This window comes from Denticeps clupeoides, chromosome 3 (genome assembly GCF_900700375.1).
Source record: "Denticeps clupeoides chromosome 3, fDenClu1.1, whole genome shotgun sequence".
Taxonomy (NCBI): Eukaryota; Metazoa; Chordata; class Actinopteri; order Clupeiformes; family Denticipitidae; genus Denticeps; species Denticeps clupeoides.
In genome coordinates this window covers 101,914-127,111 of record NC_041709.1, presented here as the reverse complement: position 1 = coordinate 127,111, position 25,198 = coordinate 101,914, and the positions used below count along the sequence as shown (strand labels likewise).

Here is a 25,198-nt window from a genome sequence, read left to right as displayed (position 1 = left end):
ACCATAACCAAGGTTACTGCTGAGAGAGATTAAAAGGTTATGGAGTTAAATACATAAATGCTTCTGCACTTTTGATAAGAATATATTTATGTTCAAAAATGTCAGGAAAAGAATGCAACTGATATAGTTATTAGGTCACAGAGTTACAGTGGGACTTTGTAGTTTTATTTACTTACTAGTTAACAGAAGATAAGAGTCCTAGAACCCAACAAACATTTACATTACATCCTAAATGTAGAGATTGTGTTTCTAACATAAATGACCCTTTGAGGCTGATTGGTCTATTTCAGGTCCATGTTTTTTAATATGTTGTGTAACATTTTCACAATTACTTTTGGTACAAGCATACATCATCTTAAAAAAGCAACCACTTAAGGTACAGGGATTTACATTTGAAGTTTATTAACTTAAAACATAAAAAATTACATTCTGTAAAAATAAAACCAACCCAGCACTCCACATTCAGTTTTGCTCCATATATACACATTTGCCAAATTGTACAATTAAAACATCAGGAGGATTCCCTCCTTGATCTAAAATCTCATAAGTAAGTTCAAAAGAGAATGTAACTTCTTGTCTCCAGAGTCCCAGAGCTTTTGAGTTTTTGAGAATCTTTCAAAATGTGAACATAATCAAGCACAGAAATATGTATATAAACCATCATCTAAGGGTTCCAGGACTCAGAACCTGTAAAATAGAACTGATCATCCCTCAATCATTACATCAATTTCGCCCTTTATAATAACGCCATAGGAAACCAGCAGGTTGTGTAGATGGTAATTTCATGAATTTCCTGATTTTTTTAAAAAGACTGCACACAGTAATTCCAGTGAGTGTTCACATGCCTGCACTTGGCTGGGATCTGCCTCTCTATAAAAACAGTCACTGTCCTCACACCATGCAGGACACCAGGGCCACTGAAGTACCAGAAATACCAGTCAGGTGGGATGGAAATGTGTTTGGGTTGGGTCATCTGGGCCAAAGCAGGTTAGCTGAGATTCGTGCATCCAATCAGATTATGGGAAACTCACATGACGGAGCAGCATTGGCAGGTCTTGCGTTTGGGGGCACCGACTGCCTCCACCCGGCTCTCATCGTTGGTCAGTGGGGACACTTTAGAGACCAGCAGAGGCTCCTCCTCTACTCGTGGTTCTGAACGTGAACCATCTAATGGGATTTCATGGAACCGGCCCGGGATAGGAGGTCCCTGAGGTAAGGCTGAGCTTTTGGGCTCCTCTTTCACAAGCTCTACAGATTCAGCAGGTGAAGACACTTTGGCTTTGGGAGGACCGGGCGAGCGTCTGGCTTCGGGAGGACCGGGCGAGCGTCTGGCTTCGGGAGGACCGGGCGAGCGCCTGGCTTCGGGAGGACCGGGCGAGCGCCTGGCTTCGGGAGGACCGGGCGAGCGCCTGGCTTCGGGAGGACCGGGCGAGCGTCTGGCTTCGGGAGGACCGGGCGAGCGTCTGGCTTCGGGAGGACCGGGCGAGCGTCTGGCTTCGGGAGGACCGGGCGAGCGTCTGGCTTCGGGAGGACCGGGCGAGCGTCTGGCTTCTGTTGTGTTTTCTTCATCATCTTCAGTTTTCTTCTCTGTTCCATCAGATCCCTGATCTGGGGCGACGGGCTCGGTGTAACATTTCTCCACTGATTCAGCATGTTCCTCCTGGGTCTTAGAAGGACTGTTGCTCTCAGCTACATCCAGTGTAAACTCTTCCATCAGACTGCCTGGAGTGTCCTCTTCTATATCATCCTCCACCTCGTCAGCGATGACCACTCGCTCAGCTCGCATGATTGCTCCTCCTTCCTCATCCACACTCGTGCTCTCACCTGGACCCACCTCAGAAAAGCCAAGAAAGGTTAAGGTGATGCCACCGGGGAGCACTTCGCCCGTGGGGCCGTTTGTTGTGGGTGGTGTGTCCTGGGCCAATGGCTGCTGCACCACTCCATTGGCGCGGACCGCAGATGATGTCACAGCACCTGTCTCCGCCTCCTCTCCATTTGGCTCAGTTGACTGGTGAGTAGACTTCACTTCAATTCCACTTGCCTCTGAATAAACAGAAATAAAGTATTTATCTCCAGGCTGCATGCTATCTGTCTCTATTTGCTGCCTTATTACTGTTTTATGGCGTCATGCTGCTTTTCATTTCAGCAAATAGCCTCTCATTAGTACAGTTTCAACTTACGAGTAGAGAATTGCCATAATAATGCAACTTTGCACGTTGTCTAACTAGAACACCTTCTGAGAGGATAATGAGAGCCGCATCACAAAGCTAGGAGTTGCCTGCCTACCATATTCTACAGTGTTTAAAGTGTTTTTTAGTCTTGGTCAGAATCAAGTCATTTATTCAAAATTCTTACTGATAGGACAATAATATTTGTATGAATATTAAGAATTGGATAGAGTTTATGATTATTGATCCCAATTGCTACGCCTTGACAACAGACACTAAAGTATATGGGCCACCCAGACAGGAAACAGATTTTACCTTTAAAGCTATTCTTATCGGAACATCCATATAGAAGCGAGAGAGAGAGCGTGAGAGAGCGAGAAGGAACCAGAGAGGCGAGGAGGAGACCTGAGGAGGGAGTTGCCCTACAGAGAGTGGAAGGAGAAAAGAGGAGCAACATGGTGAAACACGATTATCTGCTCACCTGGTCGATTACCATGTCCATTCTGAACAATGGGTTCCTGATTATCTGTACAAAAAAATAAAATGACCCCCCCAAAAGTGATTATCACTCGTTGCCAATCGCTGTGTTGTTTTGCAATGCTTTGCTAGTTGTAAAGAAAAGCAACATCTTACTTACTTAAGTAATACCTTAATAAGTTCAAACAGAACAAAGTTGCCAGAAAATAATCCACAGGCAACCGGTTTGCTAGCCCACCCAACCAGCCATTTCCTGTTTTGCTGTGGTGGCTGATGGGAACTTTCTGAATGTTGATTCTGTGACATTATATAATATGCCGAAATACTCCTCCACATACATTACTGAAACCGGAGGACCCAGAAGAAAATGTGCATCAACATGGGGAGAGCATCTCACAACCTTGGCGCGGTGAGGCCAGGTCACTACCACCATGCCACTGTGTGCCCCCAACTTATTTCTTCTCAATTAAATACTTCACATAAATAGTTGACATCAATTTGTTAATTTACCTGCATTTCATTAACCTTTTAACAACCAGTACCCTGCAAACCTGTTTTTATTGCAGTCACACCCTACAGTAACTTATTTACAGTCGTGACATCTAAATCCCTCGAGAAGTTGTACTGAAGAAGTTCTTACTGAATGCAATGGAAAACCATACAAATGTAGCAAAAAATGTGGCCCGTTTTATATTGAAGAAGAATTATTTAAAAAAAAATCTAAAAAAAAACCCACCTCTCTTCTCTTCCTCTGCTGCACAGTCCTGCTGGAAGAACACAACACAGAAGTTTTTTTACTGTGCATGCAGGAGGAATGCAGAGGCCAGACAACAAGAGTAAATCTGAATGCTTGAATCTGGGTGGGTTTGCTGTGAATTAGTTCAGTTGTTTTTCATCTGCCCAGTCCACTAGAGGTGTGTATCCTCCAGTGGTCTCACGATTCGATTCTGATTATCAATACCTCGATATCGATGCATCACGATAAATTAATGCATCCCATACATTTTCTACAATGTCGCACGATATTTTCAAATACAAGAGTAAAGGTCTCATAAACCTATGTGGACAATGAGCAGAACAACTGTTGCGTTCAGTCCGCGCTCACCTTGTAACAGTCGTATGTTTGTCATTGGGGAAGTGGTGGCCTAGCGGTTAAGGAAGCGGCCCCATAATCAGAAGGTCGCCGGTTCGAATCCTGATCTGCCCAGGTGCCACTGAGCAAAGCACCGTCCCCACACACTGCTCCCCGGGCGCCTGTCATGGTGCCCACTGCTCACTCAGGGTGATGGGTTAAATGCAGAGGACAAATTTCACTGTGTGCACTGTGTGCACTTCACTTTCACAAATACTGATAGTGCTCCTTTGTATGTGATGGAAACCCCAAACGTGACGTGAGATTCTCTTTCTTCCCGGTGGGCCTCCTTTCCCTGCAATGCTTCACCAGAGTTTCCTGCACTACACGACCCAAATCCGCTCAAACCTGAAGCCACAAACGGCAGAAATGTCTGGGTCAGTCATCCGTGGGGTCAGGTGAGTGTGGACTGAGCCAGTTATCTGCTCACTGGAGAAAATTGGAAGACGTTTTCAGACCGAATTTGCCACGCACTGCGCTCACAACGGGGCAAAAAACATGCATGGTTTTCTAAACTCCTGGTACCTAGAGTACCTACCTGAGTACCCGTACTCAAATTAGGCAGCCACAGTTACTATGATATAATTCACTGTGTTCTGCACTGCAGAATAGTCCACATGTGCATTGCAATGCATTGATTATACGATTCATTTCTACACAGTCCACAGGGTCCCTAAACCAGTCGGAACACCTCACAATACCAACAGAGGCTCATTTACGCTCATTAACCACTAGGGGGAGTCACAGGACCAAAAGACTTAAACCCTGATGACGAAAAAAAATAGAGAATAATAATAGATATTAAAACCTCACAGTGATAACACTGCAAGGCAAAAATTAAACACTGAACAGAGCCATCTGCAGCAGCAATGTCTACAACACTGTCAACACATGCCAAGTTAATATATTCCCAGTTCATTAAATACATTTTGGAACATATGATGCATTGTATACATGTATATTCTGTATTTTTATGGCTAATGTTTTATTTTTTATTAACCCAACGAAGGCCATGATGTCGCTGGTGACTGCGGCACCTCACAGGAGTAGCTCTACTAGAACGAGACCTTTATCATCTACACTCCTTTATCATCTACACTCCAAGTCTATTTAGGACTCCGTGGTAACCTCCATTCAGTGCAATTTGCAACAGCGAGGCATGTATACGCTCAATACAAATTCACATTGTCTTCGGTCTTAAAAATAAACATGCTCATCACCACTGAGCAACAAGAAACCCTTTGAGCTCAGCAGGAAAAGGATTCCCGCCCAATCCCTCAGCTGCCCTGCTGAAAACATACACTCCCCAGACTTTCTGTTCATTTCAGGCGAAAGCTTCAAAAGGCCGGGTATTGTTGTGAGCACTGTTATTCATTATCGAGCTGCGTATATATATATATATATACATGGAGCGTGTGGCGGTAATGAACTCCCAGCAGCAGAGCTCTATATATAGAAGGTGTGTGAAGTGGAGGTTTGGGCAGGACATGGCATGAGAAGCAGTGCGAGGAGAAGAGGCATCTCACGCTGTCGTGTGTAATGCTGTCGCTCTTTAACTCCTCACTGCTGTGGCCCATATGTTGCGCCACCTTCTCCTCCAGCTGCAGAGTCTTGGTCTGCAAGCTAACACACCACACACAAACAGTTTTCACAATTGTGCAGACACAGGCACATGCAATACAATAATTACGATACTTTGAATAAACAAATAGATCATTAAACATTACTTATCACTAAATTAGGACTGATACAGATGCTAAATCTAAATTTTAAACAGCTTGGAATTTGATTAGTATATTTTTAAAGCATTTATGTATGAGACTTTGAGGACAGTTTTGTATACCTTCATCACTCAAGCTTCCGTTTACAATTCTAAACGTTTGCAACATAGATAATAAAAAAAATTATAACTGGTAGGTTTTTTCATTTTTCCAAATTGATTTTTTACAGATACATTTAAGAACTCTGCATGACTTTACTTCTCGATTTGCTTCTCCATGTCCTGGGCCTGCAAACTCCACAGTGGCGATCGGGGCCCAGAGGCATCTGGGGATATGGGTGGTCCCTCCATCAGCCACTGGTCTCTCAAAGACTTCCTCTGGACGGAGCAGGAGGATACAGAAATGTGAGAATCAACCCAGCATGTGCACACTGAAACCTGTGGAAATTCTGATTGAGGACAACTCATTATCATTAGAACTTTATCATTCTGTTTACAGGGTTCTTACACCTTTTCCAACTTCAAATTCCAGCACTTTTCGAGCACTTTCAAGGTGCATTTTGGTGTTTTTCCAGCACCTAACAACCTCGTGTATATATTGCATGTACTTTTTCCACATTTAAATCCATGGTGCTATTAACAAAAAATTAAAAGAAAACGTGTTTAATGTTAATGTATCACCTCTCTGTAAGTAGTCTTGGCATTCGATATAACCTATATATAAATGACAAATAATGACCAGACAGATAAATACAATTTCAATAAACACTTTAATTGTGTAAAACAGGAACATTCTTTTCTGCCTTCTGCAATTAACAACACAAGTGCAAAAAACTGCAATGAAAATAGTGCAAAAATGAAACTGAACAAAATATAGTGCAAAAACAATAACTAGCTTATCCAGGACCAGGCCAAACAGGTAGGGCCTGTTAAGGAGTGTCCTTCAGTTCCAGCTAGCTGTTTCTCCAAAGTCTCCAGACCTCCTTTCTTTTCCTTTGCTGCTCTTTGAAGGCCATTGGACATTGAGACAAAGCTCAGTTTTCCTTGTGATTCAGCTTTTTCTGCATTGTCATCAGCGGACCCTCATATCCACCTCTAGTCTCCTCTTTTTGGATTTCAAGATAAATGTGGAATTTCTGTCTGGCAGCAGATTCTAGAATAATCTGATGCGGTCATCAGGCTGTGGTCATAGAAGTGACCAAACTCCCTCAGAATGTCATCACAGCATTTCTCTACAGTTTCCACAAAGAGCCGCAGAACAGTGGTGAGTTTTCGGGTGCTCACCTCTTGAGATTGAGAACAGAAAGGCTTCTCACAAGAGGATATTTGAGCGGAGCCTTTTCAAAAAGCATGGAGACCATCCTCAGCAAAAGTAGTTTGCAGTTCTGCCTAAACTCCAGGCTCAGCCTCTCAGCATCCGAGTTCTTCTTCTTGTGCTCCTCCAGGGCTGTGACAAATCCCACTCTCAGTTTGGTAACATTCATGTGGTTGACTGGATCAGCATAGTCAACTTGTAGAAGCTTTAATGTAGTTGTTGCATTCTTTATGATACTGGGCTTGATAAACTTCTCCAAGAGACTCCTAAGCATGTTGGTGAGATCCCCAACTCATAAATGGCAGCATGGGTTCATCTGTCTGGTATAAGTTAAATAATGGTGTGAATGGTGTCATCTGAGCAGTGTTGAAAAATTTAGAAGATGGTTTTGAAAGAGCATTTTCAGGTCCCAGTCTGTGGATGCACACCCTGCTCTGAAGGAATTGTTTAGTATATACAAACCAAATATCCAACATTAAGCATTTTCTTGCCTGTTTGTTGTTCTATGGAAAAGAGCTTCCAGATCACGTTTGGGCCATCCATTGCCAGCTGAATCAGGTTGTGGAAGCCTATATCTTAACACACAGTCTCAAGCTTCTCATATACATTTACAGCATTTACCAGACACCCTTATCCAGAGTGACTTACAATCAATAGTTACAGGGACAGTCCTCCCCTGGAGACACTCAGGGTTCAGTGTCTTGCTCAGGGACACAATGTTTGTAAGTGGGGTTTGAAACTGTGTCTTCTGGTTCATAGGCGAGTGTGTTACCCAAAAACGGTTATTCAAATTGGGATTAAATCATAAGTGAACAATAGACGTTCCCCTCTACTGAAACGTACAGTAAATAAAAAGTCTAACGCGAGCTCACTATGCACTTGCCAAACTGCCGTTAAACACTGAATCTGGCGATAGAAATGGAAGAATAAATATCGTTTACATCGTATTGCCCTGTTGTTTGATGAAAGAATTCACGCGACAGAAGAATTAAATCGGTAAGCACACAAACGGAAATGTAAAAACTTAATGTACCGTGATGGTGAATATCAATTAGCTAATTGGCCTAATCAAAAAACATAAAACTTACCTTTGATATGGCTTGAAAGCGCGGCCTCTCCCATGGTGAAGAGCTGCACGTCCTTTTTGCATATTTTGCAAGTGGCTAATTGAGGACGTGGTCCACGTTTTAGCCATAATTAGTATTTTTCATCCTCCAGCCAACATGCAACCTCCCGGCATGTTTTCACCTCCCACTCTGCTCCAACAGAGGGCGTGCATCCATTGGAAGATTACACCACTACAGCCACAAGCGTGGAGTTATTTTTATTTTGTGCAAAATGCATTTTTAGCTAAAAGGAAAACTACTCCGTAAGATAACAAATTATTATGAAAGCGATGCAATTTCAAATTCAAGCAGGTTCAAGCACTTTGTCCAAAATCAAACCACTTTTCTAACCTTGAAAACACCATTTTCCAGGATTTCAAGCACCCGTACGAACCCTGTGTTTATTGTTATGAGTCGGCATATGATATATATGACTATATAATAAAGACTTTTTTTTATATATTTTGTAATATAAGCAATATCCCCTTTTGGAAGAACATCACATTATATTTTGTAACACATTTACATTTACCAGACTCCCTTATCCAGAGTGACTTACAATCAGTAGTTATAGGAACAGTCCCCCCGGAGCAATTTAGGGTTAAGTGTCTTGCTCAGGGACACGATGGTAGTAAGTGGGGTTTGAACCAGGGTCTCCTGGTTCATAGGCGAGTGTGTTACCCACTAGGCTACTACCACCCCAACGCGCACTTAGAAGCCTCTTTTGAAGGTTACAACATGGAGGTTACTCATGCAGTTTTAAATAATAATTAATTTACACAAACTGTCCTTGCAGAAATGAATGTCGGAGCACCTGTCTAATCACATGCAATAAGCATGTGGTGATCTACTTTTCCACTGTTCACCTTAGAAGGGGTGTGGAGTTGTGGATCCATAGCAGGTACCCATGGATGAAGCTAGACATGATGCTCTGCCACGTGATTAAGTGAGAAGTGCTTGGTATAGTTTACCTGTTTATTAGGATGGTGGTTGTGTGGGACAACAAGCTGGTACCACAACAGCAAAGTCAAATCTACAGAAAAAGCATGTTTTTTGTATTGCATGTCATGGGTGTCTATAGGTCCCACCAAATGAACAGTTTGTGGGTTTCATAGTCAGAATCTATTCTGGTACCAAAAGGAATGGCAGATGACCGAAGAATTTCTAGCCCATCTTCAGAAGTCTGAGAGAAGCCCATCTAATCTTCTAATCTCCCTCACTCCATGACAAGGTCTTTAGTCTGATTCCTGGAGCATGTTTCTAGGTCAATGTAACCGCACTGCCTCCTCCTCCTAGCAATGCATTGTCCCATGGGATCCCAGGTACAAATAAAATGTACAAAATATCTACAGCAGGTGCACCTCTAATACACTATTGTTTTCTGTGCAAACTAGACCATTAATTGTATTAAAATATAATTGCCTTTCTATTTGAGCTGTGCTTTATAATTCCAGACAAGTACAGCTTTTTAAAAGCCCAGATTTCTTTGCGTGCTACTGGTGCTAGACTAAGAGGGAAAGGAAATGTTCGAGGAATTTAGCAGGTTTAAAGGTTAGTATATTTGCAGTGTATCACAAAGACAAAAACACTAAATATCACAACTGTGGACTTAAAAAAAAAAAAAAAGTCTACTTTTGTCACACTGTCATCATATTTGGCACAGGACTGCGTGGACAGGCAGTCATTTAATACAGGTTGGGCAAATTAATTGTGGACAAGATCACAATCTTCCAATTTCAAACTACAATCAATAATAAAAAAAAACATTGGATAAGAATAAAACACAATTATTATTTAATTTATAATTATTATTAAATTATTATTTCTTTTCCAAAGCCACGGGGAGCCACAGTATAAGGATGAAAGAGCTGCGGGGTTGCCAACTCCTGCACTAGCATGAGCGCAAGTAAAGGATGCCATGACGTGACTAATGTTTAATCAGCTTAAAAAACCCCAACATTCTAAAACCCTGTCTGGATGCCATTTCAAGGACCCAAAAAGAAGACAGAAAAGAGGGCGCCTAGTAACCCTTTATAATATACACATAAATAAACAAAAAAGCTTGACTGGTTGGTTTTTTACTTTTCAAATGTTAATTAAGAAAAAAAAAAAGTAATACTAAATGAAACAAGAATAAAACAATCATGTCATAAACGTGTTAACTTTGCTGATGCAGAGTCCAGTTTTCATCTCAAGAGTGGTCTGTAGATCCCTTTTAAACCACTTGCTCCTTTCTTTGTTCAGACTTTGTTCAAAATCCCACGCACCCTCTGGCCATGATCTCCACATCCATCATTCCTCGTGTCCACAGACCTGTCCACCGACTCTGCAGGTCTGCTTGTAAGCCAGGAAGCATGCAGGGAGCACTTCCTTCCTGCAGGGATTGGTCACTTTCACACTCTTCTCTCTGGTTTAAGGCCAGTTCTCAAACAAGCGATTTGATATCTATAGATTTGAGATAATTTGCTGCTGGTACCACTGGACACTCTACTTTATAGTTGCCTAGAAACCAGGGGGATGAAGAGAGCATGTCTGAGGCCTGTCAACTCCATGCTGTTGTATCTGCTCTGGCCTCCGTGAGAAATCTGTACTCTGCAGCAAAGCAAGCACAACACCCAACCCCAGCTGCACCAAAACTCAACATGGAAGGTGTTTTTCATCATAGGAACTGAGAATGCGATGCCCCCGAACAGTGACCAGTAAGAGGAAGCATATCACCTCTCATCAGGTACCATGGCAACACCAGCTGTTCCTCTCTGTATGTGTGTGAGTGTGTGTGTGTGTGTGTGTGTGTGTGTGTGTGTGTGTGCTGTGCCCCACACTGCCCTCAAACAGTGAATGGTGCACGTCTATGACATTGAACTAAACCTGCATCCTGCTGTTACTGATCCCTCTCTCACTCACTGTCTCGAAATGCTTGCATCTTGTAGGCAGTGTTGGAAGGTGGAAACACCAGTGTGAAGGGAACAGAGTGGGGAGAAAGGCCCCAAGCACTGAGGATGTAAACACACATCAAGAACAAAGATTTCATGGGAGGGTGTGTGTGTCTGTGCAGGAATGAGCATGAGAACAAGTGCAACGCAATACTATTCACACAGTGGTTGGTTGATTTCACAGTAGGGTTCTGCTGAGTAAAATGTGAGCAATTATCTGTTTTCTGCATAGATTAAAGGGACGTAATTTTTTTAATCTTTGGTATATTACATTCAATTTCCAAAATAACATGAAAACATGCAATTACTGGTTTGGTATTATTACTGTAAATCTGCTGCTTGTTTCAGAGTGAGTAGTTATGTCTGAGGTTTTAGGATTAAAAGGTCTTGGTGCATGGAAGTATGATAACACTGGTTTCCTTACGGACTGTTGAAAGGTCAAAGGTCATACCTTGAGCTGTTGTAGTCTTAGCTTCTCTTCCTCCAGCTCCCTCCTCGCACGCTCCTGTGCTTCCTGAATTTGTCGTTTCTCCTGGGGGAAAAAAAAGTAGAGGATAGAGGAAGAGAGAACAAATACAAGCCAGGCAGCGGGAAGAATTTACACTCCAGAGCAGCTCAGACAATGTGTGTGTGTGTTTTTCTTCTCTTTTTTCATAATGCAAAATGAACCATTAAAGCACAATTATGCAGGTAGTGCCTGCCTTTCATTCACTGCATAATTCCTGCACACATAATGATAGCAGAGTGTAGGATGCATATCCTCAGGTCTGCATAATAAAGCATTTGAAATGCCTGCATTCTCCACTAAGATATATACATATGTTAGTGGACAGCTGTCCTCACAGAAAAGTGTACTAGAACGGACAAAATAAAACAAGTTAACAGATATTTAATGTAAAAAAAATGAGGTTATAGGATGGGGTATAGTTTTTTCATTTTACAATACACATGATACACACACAGCACACTGGGTATAAAAGCTGTGTGTGTGGAGGGATCTCAAGTGTCGTTTTACCAAACACCAGGAGGACCCAGGCTTACCTACTGCCTACACTCTAAATAATTCACTGACTGGAGACAGTGTGGGAAGAGCAGTTTATGTGACATTTCCATGTCCTTGACCCTGCATTTGTGTGTTTGCAAGAGACAGAAGCATCTGCAGCACTTCACACATAACTGTTCATTATAACTCTGGCACCAAAATGTCCTTCTGAGTAACAAGTTTACATTTTACAAGTTTACAGTGTGGTGGCCACCATCTGTATAAGTCATCAAATGGTGAGAGATGTGTGTGGAGATAAAGGGCCTACCGCAATGGCCTGAATCCTCTGCTGGTACTTCTCCATCTCGTCCATCCTGGATCTGCAAGCAACATCCAAAAGTTATATGTCTCAGCACACCAAGTCAAGGTCAGGTAACAGACCATCCTCACTGTAGACAACCCTCCATAACCTTTGACTATGGAGGAAAAATAATTGGAATGAGTACAAATAAGTGAAAGTGCACACAACAAAATGTGTCCTCTGCTTTTAACCATCACCCAAGTCACAACTGGTCCCTGAAGGCATTCTTGAGATACCACTACCAGGGTGGTAAGCATCCCAAACAGAAATAACGCTTTCCCCTGCCTTCCACTTCTGTGCAATAGCACTGCCAGCTCCAATCACCAGCAACCTTGAGGATCCTGCTGCAAAGTGCCATTGGAAACGCCGCCTGAGGCACGCTCCAGGAGCAGTGGGGGCAGTGGTGGCCTAGCGGTTAAGGAAGTGGCCCCGTAAGCAGAAGGTTGCCGGTTCGAATCCCGATCCACTGAGGTGCCACTGAGCAAAGCACAGTCCCCACACACTGCTCCCCGGGCGCCTGTCATGGCTGCCCACTGCTCACTCAGGGTGATGGGTTAAATGCAGAGGACACATTTCACTGTGTGCACCGTGTGCTGTGCTGCTGTGTATCACATGTCACAATCACTTCACTTTACTTTTTACTTTAGGATCACATCAGGCACTGGCATGCACCAAAGCAGCCTCAAAAGAAGTTCTGGGACGTCCTAGCATTTCTCAGCAATGGGTTGTACACCATCAAGTTGACTTGCCGCATGTCAAATCAGGGTTGAATGACTTTGCAAGCTGACCAAGCCCCTTGTTTTCCAGGCTGTATCAGAAGGGTAGACAGGATCACTACTGAGACAGAAGCAGAGCCAGACTCCTCTTAGGGGCAGCTGAATTTCACAGTGGGTTAAAACATGATCAACATGAGCTGATGTTGGGGAAAGGGAGAAAACTGAATGTTTTAATGGGGAGATCCCAATAGACAAGATAATGCACAATGTGAAATGGGCAAGGATGCATGTGCAGATATGTCCCCCTCCAATTTTCGAAAGTTTGGTATTTTTTGCCACAGTCTGATTGGGGAACCTGGGTCTCCATGAAATGTTTGGTGAAGGAAGAAATATGGTTTGGGTTTCAGGGATTGGGAACATTCTAATGTAGGTGTAAACGGTTCTCGTGGTCCACTTACACCTCTGACTTAGGTCAACTTGAATATTATCCTAATAGTTGATTGTAAATAAAACAGTTTATAGAATGGAGGTGAGAGTACTTTATAGAACAGTAGGAACCCCAAACTGTGTCTCAAAAGAAAAACCAAAGAGGTTTCAAGGGTCTGACTAACTTCTTGCACTGGTGCACCTTGATTTCTAGGGTGGACCAGCACAAAAGGTAGGTGCACCAAAATGTTCAATGGCATAACATTTAACAACAGAGTTTTAAAGGATCACTTTTTTTTTTTTAATGCCAATATTGCCTTTTTGGTTAATTCTACAAGAAAGCTAACTTACTGAAAAGGTGTTGGTGCTTAAAGTGCTTTGCCGGGCTGTAATTAAAACAAGGTATATTACATTTAAAAAGTGTTATAAGGGCTTGAAATTGATTATGATCTTGGCCTGATGATTTGTTTGCTGCTGCTTGTGGCAACGAGGAAAGGGTACACTGGGCCAGTACTTTCATCGCAGCTTGTAAAGTGTTTTATAGAAACATTGTGCATTTTCAGTGTTTAATTTCTATCATTTTACTAGCGCCCGTGCTTGCGCATTAAACGAGTGGTCAGGTTGGGGCAGTGGTGGCCTATCGGGTAAGGAAGCGGACCCATAACCACACATTTCATTTACAGCATTTATCAGACGCCCTTATCCAGAGCGACATACAGTCAGTAGTTACAGGGACAGTCCCCCTGGAGACACTCGGGGTTAAGTGTCTTGCTCAGGGACACGATGGTAGTAAGTGGGATTTGAACCTGGGTCTTCTGGTTCATAGGCGAGTGTGTTACCCACTAGGCTACTACCACCCTAGCACCATGTGCTGTGCTTGCTGTGCATCACAATGACCGTTAATTTCGATTAGTGTGAAAATATATGCTGAGGCAAAATGGAAGGCTGGTGAAATAAAGGCATGCTGATGCCGATTAAGTTCTGGTTCTGGAAATGAGTATTTAACATTACAGCTCTACTTTCAACTAAAATCATTAACGATACCTGACCAGGTTTTTTTTGTTGACAGACAGGTTAATTCTCCTGTCAAGACTTGTCACCCGTAGGTGAACATTTTATGTAACTTCTTTGGCGCACCGTGGTCTACTGAGAGTATGTATCTGTTAGCATAGGCGTGTCTGGCTGACTACAGGTAATCCTGCATGGAAATGCAGGTAATATGTTAAGAAGGCAGGAGCCGAAAGGAAGTCTTTGTCAACGTTCTTTCCTGCTGCAGCCTACCCACATTACCACAAAGGCCCCTGTAATGACTAGTTCTTAACGTGCAGAGTAATGCTGCCCTGCAGGTAACAATGCCAGACAAAGCCATGTGATTAATAATACCACAATGAGGAAAATGCAGCATACACAACACTAAAAGTTAAATGGCATTATGTTTATACCATCACCCCTACTTTTAGAAGCTCTTGCAGTCACCGGAACTGCTTTTGAAAAACCGATGATGCCCAAGGTACCCCTGGGTGGGCAAGAAGCGGGTAGGTTAGATACTTCGAGACCACACATCCCAAATATTCAGTTCTCCACACACACACAAAACACTAATAAACAAAGCTCATGAGAGATGATATTTATTGGTCAAATATGTGGATCAGGTGCGGTGTTTAGACCACTGCAAGATTGCGCAGAATTGGCTGGTCATATGTGCATTAACTGTTGAAGTTGCAAGATTGCTGTTCTGCTATTGCAGAGTCCTGCTGTGTTCAGCTGCAGTAGCAGGACCAACTTGGGCAAGCATTGAATCAAACCTTCATCACTTCTGCATCCTCTCATCCTGTTCGCTTATCATGCGGTCAGAGACTGGGCCTTTGGGGACCTGGATCAGCCTAACACACTCTCTCCTAAATATTTCTGCCTAACAAAGAAAGGTCTGGGGTCTAGCGGTCACCCTAAAACCCCATCCCAACTTCAATTTATGTAGCATTAAGAAGAAAGATTCCAGCACAAAACAGATAAGTCTTTCATTCGTGAGGCAGAAAGTGAGACTCTGGCTTCATGCTTCTGTCCCTCGGTCCGCCTTTGTGAGGGAATCAAAATGGATGAAATCCTGGAAGAGCTTTCCATTTTCAGATCTGAGAGTTTTTCGGCTCCACTGCAGGAGGATTAATAAACCTCAGTGGCCAGTTTCTTTACTCTATATGGACCTCTGTGTGTACGTTTGAAAGTGCATGTGCTGCAGTCAAGACAGAGAGATGAGTAGTCTGGACCAATCAGACAGTGGATGTAGCTACAGATTAAAGATCTAATCTATCCCCAATATGTACAAGTAGAGTTTTTTTAAAAGCCTGAACATTACTCTGTCTGCAGATGCTGGAAAACGCGACTCTACCAATATTCTTCACTTGTGTTACGTAATTCTTCAAGGTCAAAGCTTCTCACACCTCAGACTTTGTTTTCATAATCGCCAGAAGCTAGCATCCACTTCCCAGCCTCAGCTTGACCGCTCATTTACCAAGTAAAATGATAACTTTTAACTTTCCTTTATTGTAACCAAATTGTTATTTAAAGTCAATATTGCCTTTATGCACAGCAGTTTATAAAGTGAACCAGTAAAACTGCTGTGATACGTTGAAAATCTGGTGCACCTAACAATTTTATTGGAAAAAGGAAAAAAGGTACACAAGTACAACCAGGCCATGCTTGTAATACAAGAACACAAGACGCTTCAATGAAAGGAGAAATTGGGCCAGATTGTCATGGTATCTGGGGAGTGTTCACTAATGTCACATCAAGTGCTTTATCTGAATTTGCAATGTCCACCCAGCCAGTTTTGTTGATGTGTAACTAATTCGGTCACAACATGTCACATGCACGCCCAGGTTGTGTCTATGCTTTGTGAGGGAGTAGTAAAAGGTGGACAAAGATGTTTTAAGCTTTTCCAGTTCCACAAACAGGTGGAAACTGACAAACAATATCAAAAATCACAATTTTTCATACTTTATATCTATACTTGAATAGAAACATATATGCAACAGACCCTGTTAAAGTGTTAGGCCCAAGCCAACCATTGTCACTAATTGATCCCAGTTCTCAGCAGTACATTGCAGGAAGAGACTGACATTTGTGTAAGTCATATATTAACATTTATTATAACTTTGCCGGTCCTAACAAATATGGAGCCCTACGCAAGATTTTAGGTTGTGCCCCCCCTTGTCTTGAATCGCAATGAAATCCATGCTTGTGTAGATACACTCCAAAGAAACAGAACAGCTTTGTCTTAGATATTCTTTTATTTTAATAAGCCAACTGCTTTCAAGTTTTGAAGACCGTTAAGAGTGACATTCCACAAAAACCCCGCCCCCTACCACCTTGCCACCGCATGTCAAAGGGGATCAAAGGGGGTGTGGGTCGGTTTCAGTAATAATTTTAGAGTTGTTGTTATTAATTGCTCAGACTTGATGCTCAGACAATTCATTAGAATTATTTAGCCTATTTGGAGAGAGAGATGATTATAATGTGAGAATCTGTGAGTCATCTTGTGATAATGAAATATGACCAAGACTACTTGTTCTGAGCACGCGTTGTCAGTTAAAAGGCTGAATTCCAGGATGCCTTTTCCTTGGTGATTGTGTTGCATTTTACCCAGATACAAGACCAATATTTTCTGACTGGCTGCTGTCTGGATTAGTGCTCTTGGACCTCAAAGTGAACAGAATGAGTACCTGTGAAGAGTGGACTTCTTGGTGAGCTGTGCAGTGGGTTTCCTTGCTCATGGAACTCCAGCTAATTCGACTGCTCCAACAGACAACCTTCTGCTCATCAAAGTGTACTTCCATATCTGCCAGGAATCCACCATGTGGTAAATGCTGCAACTTCATCCATATGTCAAATGAGAGATCCCACTGACTACAGTCATTGAGGGAGGACTGGGACATATCAATGGCATCTCTGTCAGGTGCTCCCCTGGCTGACTTTAACAATGGTTCTCCTGTTCCTGTAGAAATTCTCTCCCCCTCGCTCACCAAGCAACAGATCCACTAAAGTCCACTCCAATAATTCTGCTGGAGATGTGACCCTAAATCACTGGAGGAGGCACAAGATCTGAAGGCACCATTTGTCAGCATGCAACCTTATACATGTGCAAGCAGCAAATGTTGCTGGTCTACAGGGGAGCGTGACGTGTGCTCCGGCTTGGCTTGCGTAGGCCCTGTAGCCCAAGATGTAAGTGAAAGAGGAGACTGAGCTAAGGCAGAAGACAGAGGACACCAAAGAGTCTTGGAAATTTCACGTCTTACCTCAATAGGTAAAAAAAAAAAAACACACATCAACAGAGAAATGCAGCCGGAAGCACAGCACCTTGTTCTTCGTCTCCAAACATCTTGTGTTGCAGATGTGTTGTATTGAGAACAGGTGAGGGAACGTTTATTCATAAAAAAGAAGCCTGTGTGGTTTATGGAATCTAACGCCATTATGAATCAGTGCAAGTTTTCACAGGCCTTTAACAATAATGCAGAATGTGGAGGCAGGAGAATGAAACAAGGCATCGTCCAACCCCGTTTATATGCTCATCAAATTTCAAGTTTTTTTTGGTCATCTAAAAAGGTTGCAATTAGACTGCTAAGCCCATATAATGTTGTCTGAAATAAAGGCTTTTGAAAATCACAAGGGGGCACTTACATGACACAGAATCTAAAAAAAAAATGTGTGTTGCCATCTGAGTAAAAAGCTGATATATACTGATAAAATCACCAGGAACAGTAAAAGGCATCTTGAGGAACACCTTGAGATGAACTAGACAGAAAGAAGACAACATGCCACAGACAGTCTCAGAAAGTTCTGACAAGCCCCAACAAGACCCTTTTAATGTTCAAAAGCATCGTGGTTTTACGTATGAACTTCCTGCTTCACAATGACTCTAGAGACACCTGTGTGTGTGTGTGTGTGTGTGTGTGTGTGTGTGTGTGTGCATGCGAGTTTTAACTGGAAGTTTGCTTATTTCCTACTAATCAAAATGTCCTGTTTAACCAGTCTCTTGTTAATATATAATAGCAAATATTATGCCGTTTCAGTAATAGTGATAGTAATAGTGACCAGTACAAAGTGTACCACAAACACATGCAACAAGCTGTTTTTTGATTTTATTAATACATATTGCCATGTCCTAGCTTATTATTAAAAACCAGGGGAATCCCACTTTTTGACCCAAACCTGTAAAAGATAGAAAACAGGCTCACATCAACACTAACATATTTACTCTTACGGGCCTCTGGACAGATGAGTCCATCCTAAAGGAATGAAGAGACTGTAACCTTTGGCCAAGTGCTACATGACAGGTATGCAAGGCGACATGTAATGACCTGCTATCACCATGTCCCCCGTCTGCTCTGAGGCGTACAGACTCAAACAGGTTATGGGAGAAAAGAGACAATGCTGGAATCTCATCTCTTTTCATCTTGAACTGATGTCATCAGCCCTGACCCAAGGGAAGCTATGAAATCAGCGTTTATTCAGCCACACCTTGCCAGAAATTCCTGCTTGTTTTTCTTCTAATATCACAGTGAAATGTGCTCAAACCTTTGGAGGTAACCGTATATATATATATATCTCCAACCTAATTAAATTTTTCATTTACAGCATTTACCAGACGCCTTTATCCAGAGCCACTTACAATCAGTAGTTACAGGGACAGTCCCCTATTGGAGACACTCAGGGTTAAGTGTCTTGCTCAGGGACACGATGGTAGTAAGTGGGATTTGAACCTGGGTCTTCTGGTTCATAGGCGAGTGTGTTACACACTAGGCCACTACCACCCATTTCAGCAATTAAAGGAAAACAGAATAGACTTATGATAATAAATCCTTTTTTAGGTTCTTCCCCCTGACAGCACATGTCAAAGAAGGCTGAAAAGAAACCTTTCCTGGTTAACTGGCTCACGTCGCATGCAGGGCTGGTTGAAACATTTTTTATATTTATTCCTGGGATTAAATTGACCATTACCATTAAGCCAATACCACCAATTAGCATCAAAATAAAAGCTTTCATGTACATTCGTTAACAATATAGGTATCAAAATTCAGGAAACAATATCAAACACAAGAAACCATTCAGAAACCATTCCATAACTATCCAGACAGGATTTGTATGTGCAAATTAACAAATCTTGTTTGTGAGTATTTTGTAGTGGTATTTTAGTGGTATTTTTATGGTATCTCATAAAAAATGTTGATTCTGAAAGGAAACTAAAGGTTTTCTGATAAATGTGGTGGGGTGTACTCATTTATGCTGAGCACTATACATGCTCTGGGCAATGTCTCCTGACCAATTTGAAGACCCCACCTGCACCCTGTGTTTGGATGTTGTGCTGTTGTACCTCAGCTCATCAACATCTAACAATGTTTTACCTTGTTCATCTTCACCCAATACATTACTTAACCATTCAATGTTTGACCAAGGCAGTAATGGCAAACAAGGTTGGTTCAGTCAGAAGAAAATCTGAATCAACTGTTTTCACCGAGAGAATTGATCAATGACATTTTTTCAGATCTGGTGTAAATGTGCTTATTCCGATCCATTAAAAAACACTGGCAACACTAAAATCATTTAACCATGTAGTGTTGTAGGCTACAGATTGAAGTTTGCTATTACAAGCATTATTTTTCATCAGTGTTCAGCAGTCATGGCAATATTCTCTCACCTCATCGTTCAAGCATGAGCTTAGAAAACGTGAACATGCTCAGCTTTTTGCACTTCAATGTACAAATGAGCTGTGCTACCTATAGATGTGCATCTATAAATGTGTAAATAAAATAAAAGTAATCTATATTTCCTAACGGTCTGAAAAACTGCAATAAATTTACATTTACATTTAAGGCATTTATCAGACGCCCTTATCCAGAGCGACTTACAGTCAGTAGTTACAGGGACAGTCCCCCCCTGGAAACGCTCAGGGTTAAGTGTCTTGCTCAGGGACACGATGGTAGTAAGTGGGATTTGAACCTGGGTCTTCTGGTTCATAGACGAGTGTGTTACCCACTAGGCTACTACCACCTTATAATAAATCCTTTATATAATGTGTTTGAGTGATATGTTAACAGTTGTGAAATCAATTAACGTAATCATGAATAATGAAATAGGGATTATTTCCGACTATAACCGCACCACCAAAATTTAAATTAGCTAGAGCATGTAGCGAAGAAATGATTTATGCCAATAACTGTAGCACATTGCACTGAGATGTGACACAAACATACAAAAAGCAACAGCTTCATGCAAAACCTCGCAGAAACTTGCAGTTTTGATATAAGGATAGGATATAGGATATAATTCAATTACTTCAAAGTTATTGTAAAATTGGAATCTGATTGGAAAACTTAATTCAGCTTAATGTCACTTCTCAGAACCTCCCTGACAGAGTAACAATGCACTTTTTATCTCTACACATGTTGAACTCCTGTCCATCATGACGTTCTCAACTATGAATGACGCATTCATCACAAGCCTGCAAACACGGCATGTGTTGTCGGTCAACTTGAAGTCACCAGTACCATATCTATCTGCTGTAATCTGTCCAATCAGATATGCTCCTCTGTGGTGGTGAAAAGGGTGCAGAAAAGGCCTGAGGCACACAGAGAGTTGACGTACTGACGAACATCTAACATTACAAACCCTGTCTGTCACACAAATAGCATAAATCACACTTGAGGGGCAAGGCATCAGTTATCGGATTTGCATTAGCTACCAAGCAAATGATATTCTGGGGTAATTGGTGAGATTAATTGCCTCACAATGGCTTCAATGATTTCTCGATGACCTTTGAAAGAACTGAAAATGGAAAGTCCTTGTGCACTCTGAGAGAGTGTTTGGATACGTGCGGCAAGGGATATAAAACCATGCGCTCTGATCAGACAGATCGGTGACTGCACAGTCTGACATTTTCCAATCTTCCGTGAGGATGAATTGAAATTGAAAGTGAAGTTGCTGTTGTGAAAGGTGACTCAATGAAAAGTGTCCTCTGCATTTAACTTTCACCCATAGTGAGCAGTGGGCAGCCATGAAAGGGGAGCAGTGTGTGGGGATGGTACTTTGCTCAGTGGCACCTTGGCTGTTTGGGATTTCAACCCACAACCTTCCGATTACGAGTCCCATTCCTTACCCGCTACTCCACCACTGCCCATGAAAACTGCTATGAAACACTCAAAATACAGTTTTGTACAAGACCATTTGAACCACAAACACAACTACTGATTGTAATTCGCTCTGCTCAAAAATTTCACCTCAACAAGTAGGCATTGGTAACACTTTGGAATAGTTCTCTGGAAAATTAATGCTAAATGTTAAAAAAACATATTGGTATTGCATAAACTATTGTACTGAAGTAAATCCATTATACGTTGATATATATGGTGCAATATTTTTGTCTGAATGCTTATAGAGTTCACAGAATTTTATTGTGGATGTTTGTTTTAACAAGTGAGACTAGATTTCTGTGTCCCGTGCATCACATGGCAACTTTTCAAACTGCTTGGATGGCTTTTGTATAACTTTATATTGAACTACCCAGTAATAAGGCACAACAATGCCACACTTGTTCATAGTTCTGACCACTAGTTATGGGAAGTGAATCATGTAGAGAATTGCCCTAATGTTAAAGTACTAATTTTAGGTTTAGGTTGGCCTAGTGAGTAAGGAAACGGGCCCGTAATCAGAAGGTTGCTGATTCGAATCCCTGCTCCCCTGGCGCCTTTCATGGCTGCCCACTGCTCACCAAGGGTGGTGGTTATAAGCAGAGGACATATTTTGTTGTGTGCACCATGTACTGCGTTGCAATTTTGCCTAAAAAAAAAAAATCTTCGATTTTTTAAGAAAAATTCGAGTTTCGATTTGATTTTCGATTTTTTCCCCCCAATGCACTTAAAAAATGGCTGCAGACCTCAGATATAGTGTCAAAAGTGCAACTTTATTGCTATGATTGTCCTCAAGAGTTAAAATGTGTAGGATCTCAAAACGAAAAGTAAATGAGGCTCTGTCATTCAACAATTTCAAGCTTTAACCCAGGTTTAAGCAAAACTGCTTCATAGTAGGTCCGTTGTGGCTGAATAAAACTGCATCTCCTCCAGCTCACTGCGGATCTTTTCCCCGAGTTGTGTTGTACAGGTGAGGCAGCGCTACATCGGTGAAATATCGGCGACTGGGGACAACGTACCTCGCATCTAAATCTTTCAGCATGTGATTAAAGCCTCGCCTTTCGACAGAATAAATTGGCAGCATGTCTGTGGCGATATAAAACGTGACCGCCTCCGTAATCGTTTTCCTTCTTATCATAAGGCACACAGTTTGTAAAGCTGTCAGGAAGTGTAGTTTGCTCTTTAGCAGGTGTGCTAGAGGAGCCGTTTTCTTCGGGATGTTTATTCCTCAGGTGCTGGAAAAGATTTGTTGTACAGCCTTGAAACATATTTTATTCGTCTGCTGCATCAAAACCAAACCAGTTCCAAATGACGGAATTACCTGCACCTTTCTTTGGAAGTAGTTCTCTGCTACACGCTGCCATGTTGTTTTGACTGTGTTACGCGGGGCGGGGCTGGCTAATATCGCGCTACGGTAACCAACAAGGACGAAAAAACTATTGTGGCAAAAAACTCGAGTTTGCAAAATGAAAATAGTTTTAAACTAAAAAAATCGATAAATCCATGAAATCATTTGTTTCCCCAGCCCTAGTTTCACAATGACAATCAATGGCCTAGTGAACATGTTACACCCATAAACACATCTGCCATATCAACAAGTAGAGCAATAAACACAGACATGGTGCCCATCCCTAATAGAAAGGGATATTTTCACATTTACAGACTATAGCCCATCTGGTACACACTTACCAGGTGTGATGATGCTTGGGATAAACTGGGATGCTCACATCAGTGGTCCAACCAACTATGTCTAGATATGCAACAGTTTCATCCCAATCTGGCTTCTTCAAACACACTTCCAGTCCAAAGTAGAAAAGACGACCAGAACACATTAACCCATGAAGGAGTCAGCACTTTTCACCGATTCATCAGCACCTTTCTGGTTAATTAGAGCGTAGCGTTAAGGTTACAGCTACATCACCTGGTAATGGACAACTGTGCATGGACTATGGACAGAGGACGCCTCTCTGCTAATGTTTATAAGTAACAATAACAGCCAGGCCACTAACGAGAGTCCACAAACCAATAAAGCAGTTTGGCAGATAATTCATTATTATAGGAGATCAATATTACAATGTACACTTACAGTGTAGAAATGAACACTATGCAGGGCTGTGCTCCACATAAGAATTAAATAAAATAAGAATGACTTGCTGTAGACTGTAGCTGTCCTTTCGGGGACAGCTGTCCCATATTTCGACATGAATCTTGACTGAGATATTTCATGTTCCCTTTGCAGGAACCACTGTGGGACGGAGACAGAAGAGTTGCAGAGCACACGGTGTTTGTTTATATGGCTTTGTGAGGGCGGAGCCAATTTCCCCGTCTAGCTGCCACAGACACAATGCTGGCCAGACAACAGAACTTACACCTACAGGCCCGGGTGTGGCTCACGTAGATCCACAGCGTATGGATCCCTCCATCTGCAGACCTTTTCAGATGCAGAGGACCTGTTAACTTTACAAGCTCCCGGTATCAAACACCGGTAAAATGGCGAACCGGCACCATTCAGAAAGTCTACAAAAACTGGTTCAGATTCTTTTACTGTGCACAGACCACCGCCATGACGTATCCCTGACTGGGCCAATACAAGAGATTCCCCATACTCCAGCAGCACCATCTGGATGTTGGAGGTTTATCAGCTCCACTCAGTTATGGAACATCATGCTAACCCCCATAAAGTGCAGCATGTCCCATTCTGTCATTGTCAGATGAGTCTTGAGAGGTTTGGGCCAACAGACTGTCTCACAGTTTCTTTTTGACTTCTCTGCGCCATGAGTCAATTTTCTTTCTGTCTCGTATTTTGGGATACTGATAATATTAAAATATCACGGGATTATATGTGGTAAGAAGTTACTGACACGCGTCCTTACCTGTCGCGACTGCTGAAGGAGGAAAATGTCCCCACGTAACCCGAGCCGCGCGCGTTCGCGCCCTTTTCAACTTTTAACAAATGGCGCAAACATGCGACATTAATGTCGCAACAAACAGCGATTTCACTTACAAACAAACAAACAAAAAAAAGACCAAGACGCAGCCCACACTCCAGAAAGCAAACGTCTCGACTTCGGCCTTTAAAAAATCCGCTCCGTCTCGCTCTTCCGACTTCGCGGGGGCGCGGAGGCGCGGGCACGCGGGCAGGCGGGGGCGCGGAAGCGCGGGCACGCGGTGTTGGGTTTCTACCTGCTCCTGCGCGCGGCCCGCCCACTTCTCCTGCCGGGTCAACAGGTCACCACCTGAAGGTAAACGTGAACACGTCATGATTTGTTTTATTAAATATGAACATGCACGTGGCGCTTGAGGGATACCATGTAGAAAAATATTCAATATTATAATGCTGTTTTCCTATACTTGTTGTTGTGCACAAGTTTACAAAATTAAACCGTATTACAGTATTGCAATAACCAACTCTGTGTTTAGTGGCTTGAGTTTATTATGCAGATCATGCACATGATGCCAGTTTGTGTTCCTTGGTGCAGAAAAGGCTGAAGTAAAGTGAAGTGAAGTGAAGTGAAGTGATTGTCACATGTGATACACAGCAGCACAGCACACGGTGCACAAAGTGAAAATTGTCCTCTGCATTTAACCCATGACATCACCCTGAGTGAGCAGTGGGCACCATGACAGGCGCCCGGGGAGCAGTGTGTGGGGACGGTGCTTTGCTCAGTGGCACCTCAGTGGC

The 25,198-nt window shown here is 42.4% G+C and overlaps 1 protein-coding gene across 3 annotated transcripts; it reads right to left on the bottom strand.

Moving 5' to 3' along the window:
• Positions 1-246: 246 nt before the first annotated feature.
• Positions 247-24,636, bottom strand: palm3 (paralemmin 3). 3 transcript variants are annotated; one of them, XM_028973050.1, is made up of 8 exons: positions 24,390-24,636; positions 12,162-12,213; positions 11,303-11,383; positions 5,757-5,875; positions 5,304-5,400; positions 3,382-3,412; positions 2,650-2,694; positions 247-2,043 (listed from the first exon to the last, which is right to left on the bottom strand). In XM_028973050.1, the coding sequence occupies exons 2-8, from the start codon at positions 12,204-12,206 to the stop codon at positions 1,028-1,030; spliced, it is 1,434 nt and encodes a 477-aa protein (XP_028828883.1). In that variant the 5' UTR covers positions 12,207-12,213; positions 24,390-24,636; the 3' UTR covers positions 247-1,027. The 3 variants fall into 3 exon arrangements, with proteins under 3 accessions (XP_028828883.1, XP_028828884.1, XP_028828882.1); XM_028973051.1 differs by lacking the exon at positions 24,390-24,636 and adding an exon at positions 23,206-23,346 and having other exon boundaries at positions 3,382-3,409; XM_028973049.1 differs by lacking the exon at positions 24,390-24,636 and adding an exon at positions 23,206-23,345.
• Positions 24,637-25,198: the final 562 nt, after the last annotated feature.

Bases quoted from the DNA above. Each gene is read 5' to 3' on its own strand.
- palm3 (XM_028973050.1), bottom strand. From the start codon at position 12,206: ATGGACGAGATGGAGAAGTACCAGCAGAGGATTCAGGCCATTGCG. The intron at 11,384-12,161 runs GTAGGCCCTTTA...TTTTTCCCCCAG, and splicing joins AGAGGATTCAGGCCATTGCG to GAGAAACGACAAATTCAGGA. The intron at 5,401-5,756 runs GTAAAGTCATGC...GTGGTGTGTTAG, and splicing joins ATGGAGAAGCAAATCGAGAA to CTTGCAGACCAAGACTCTGC.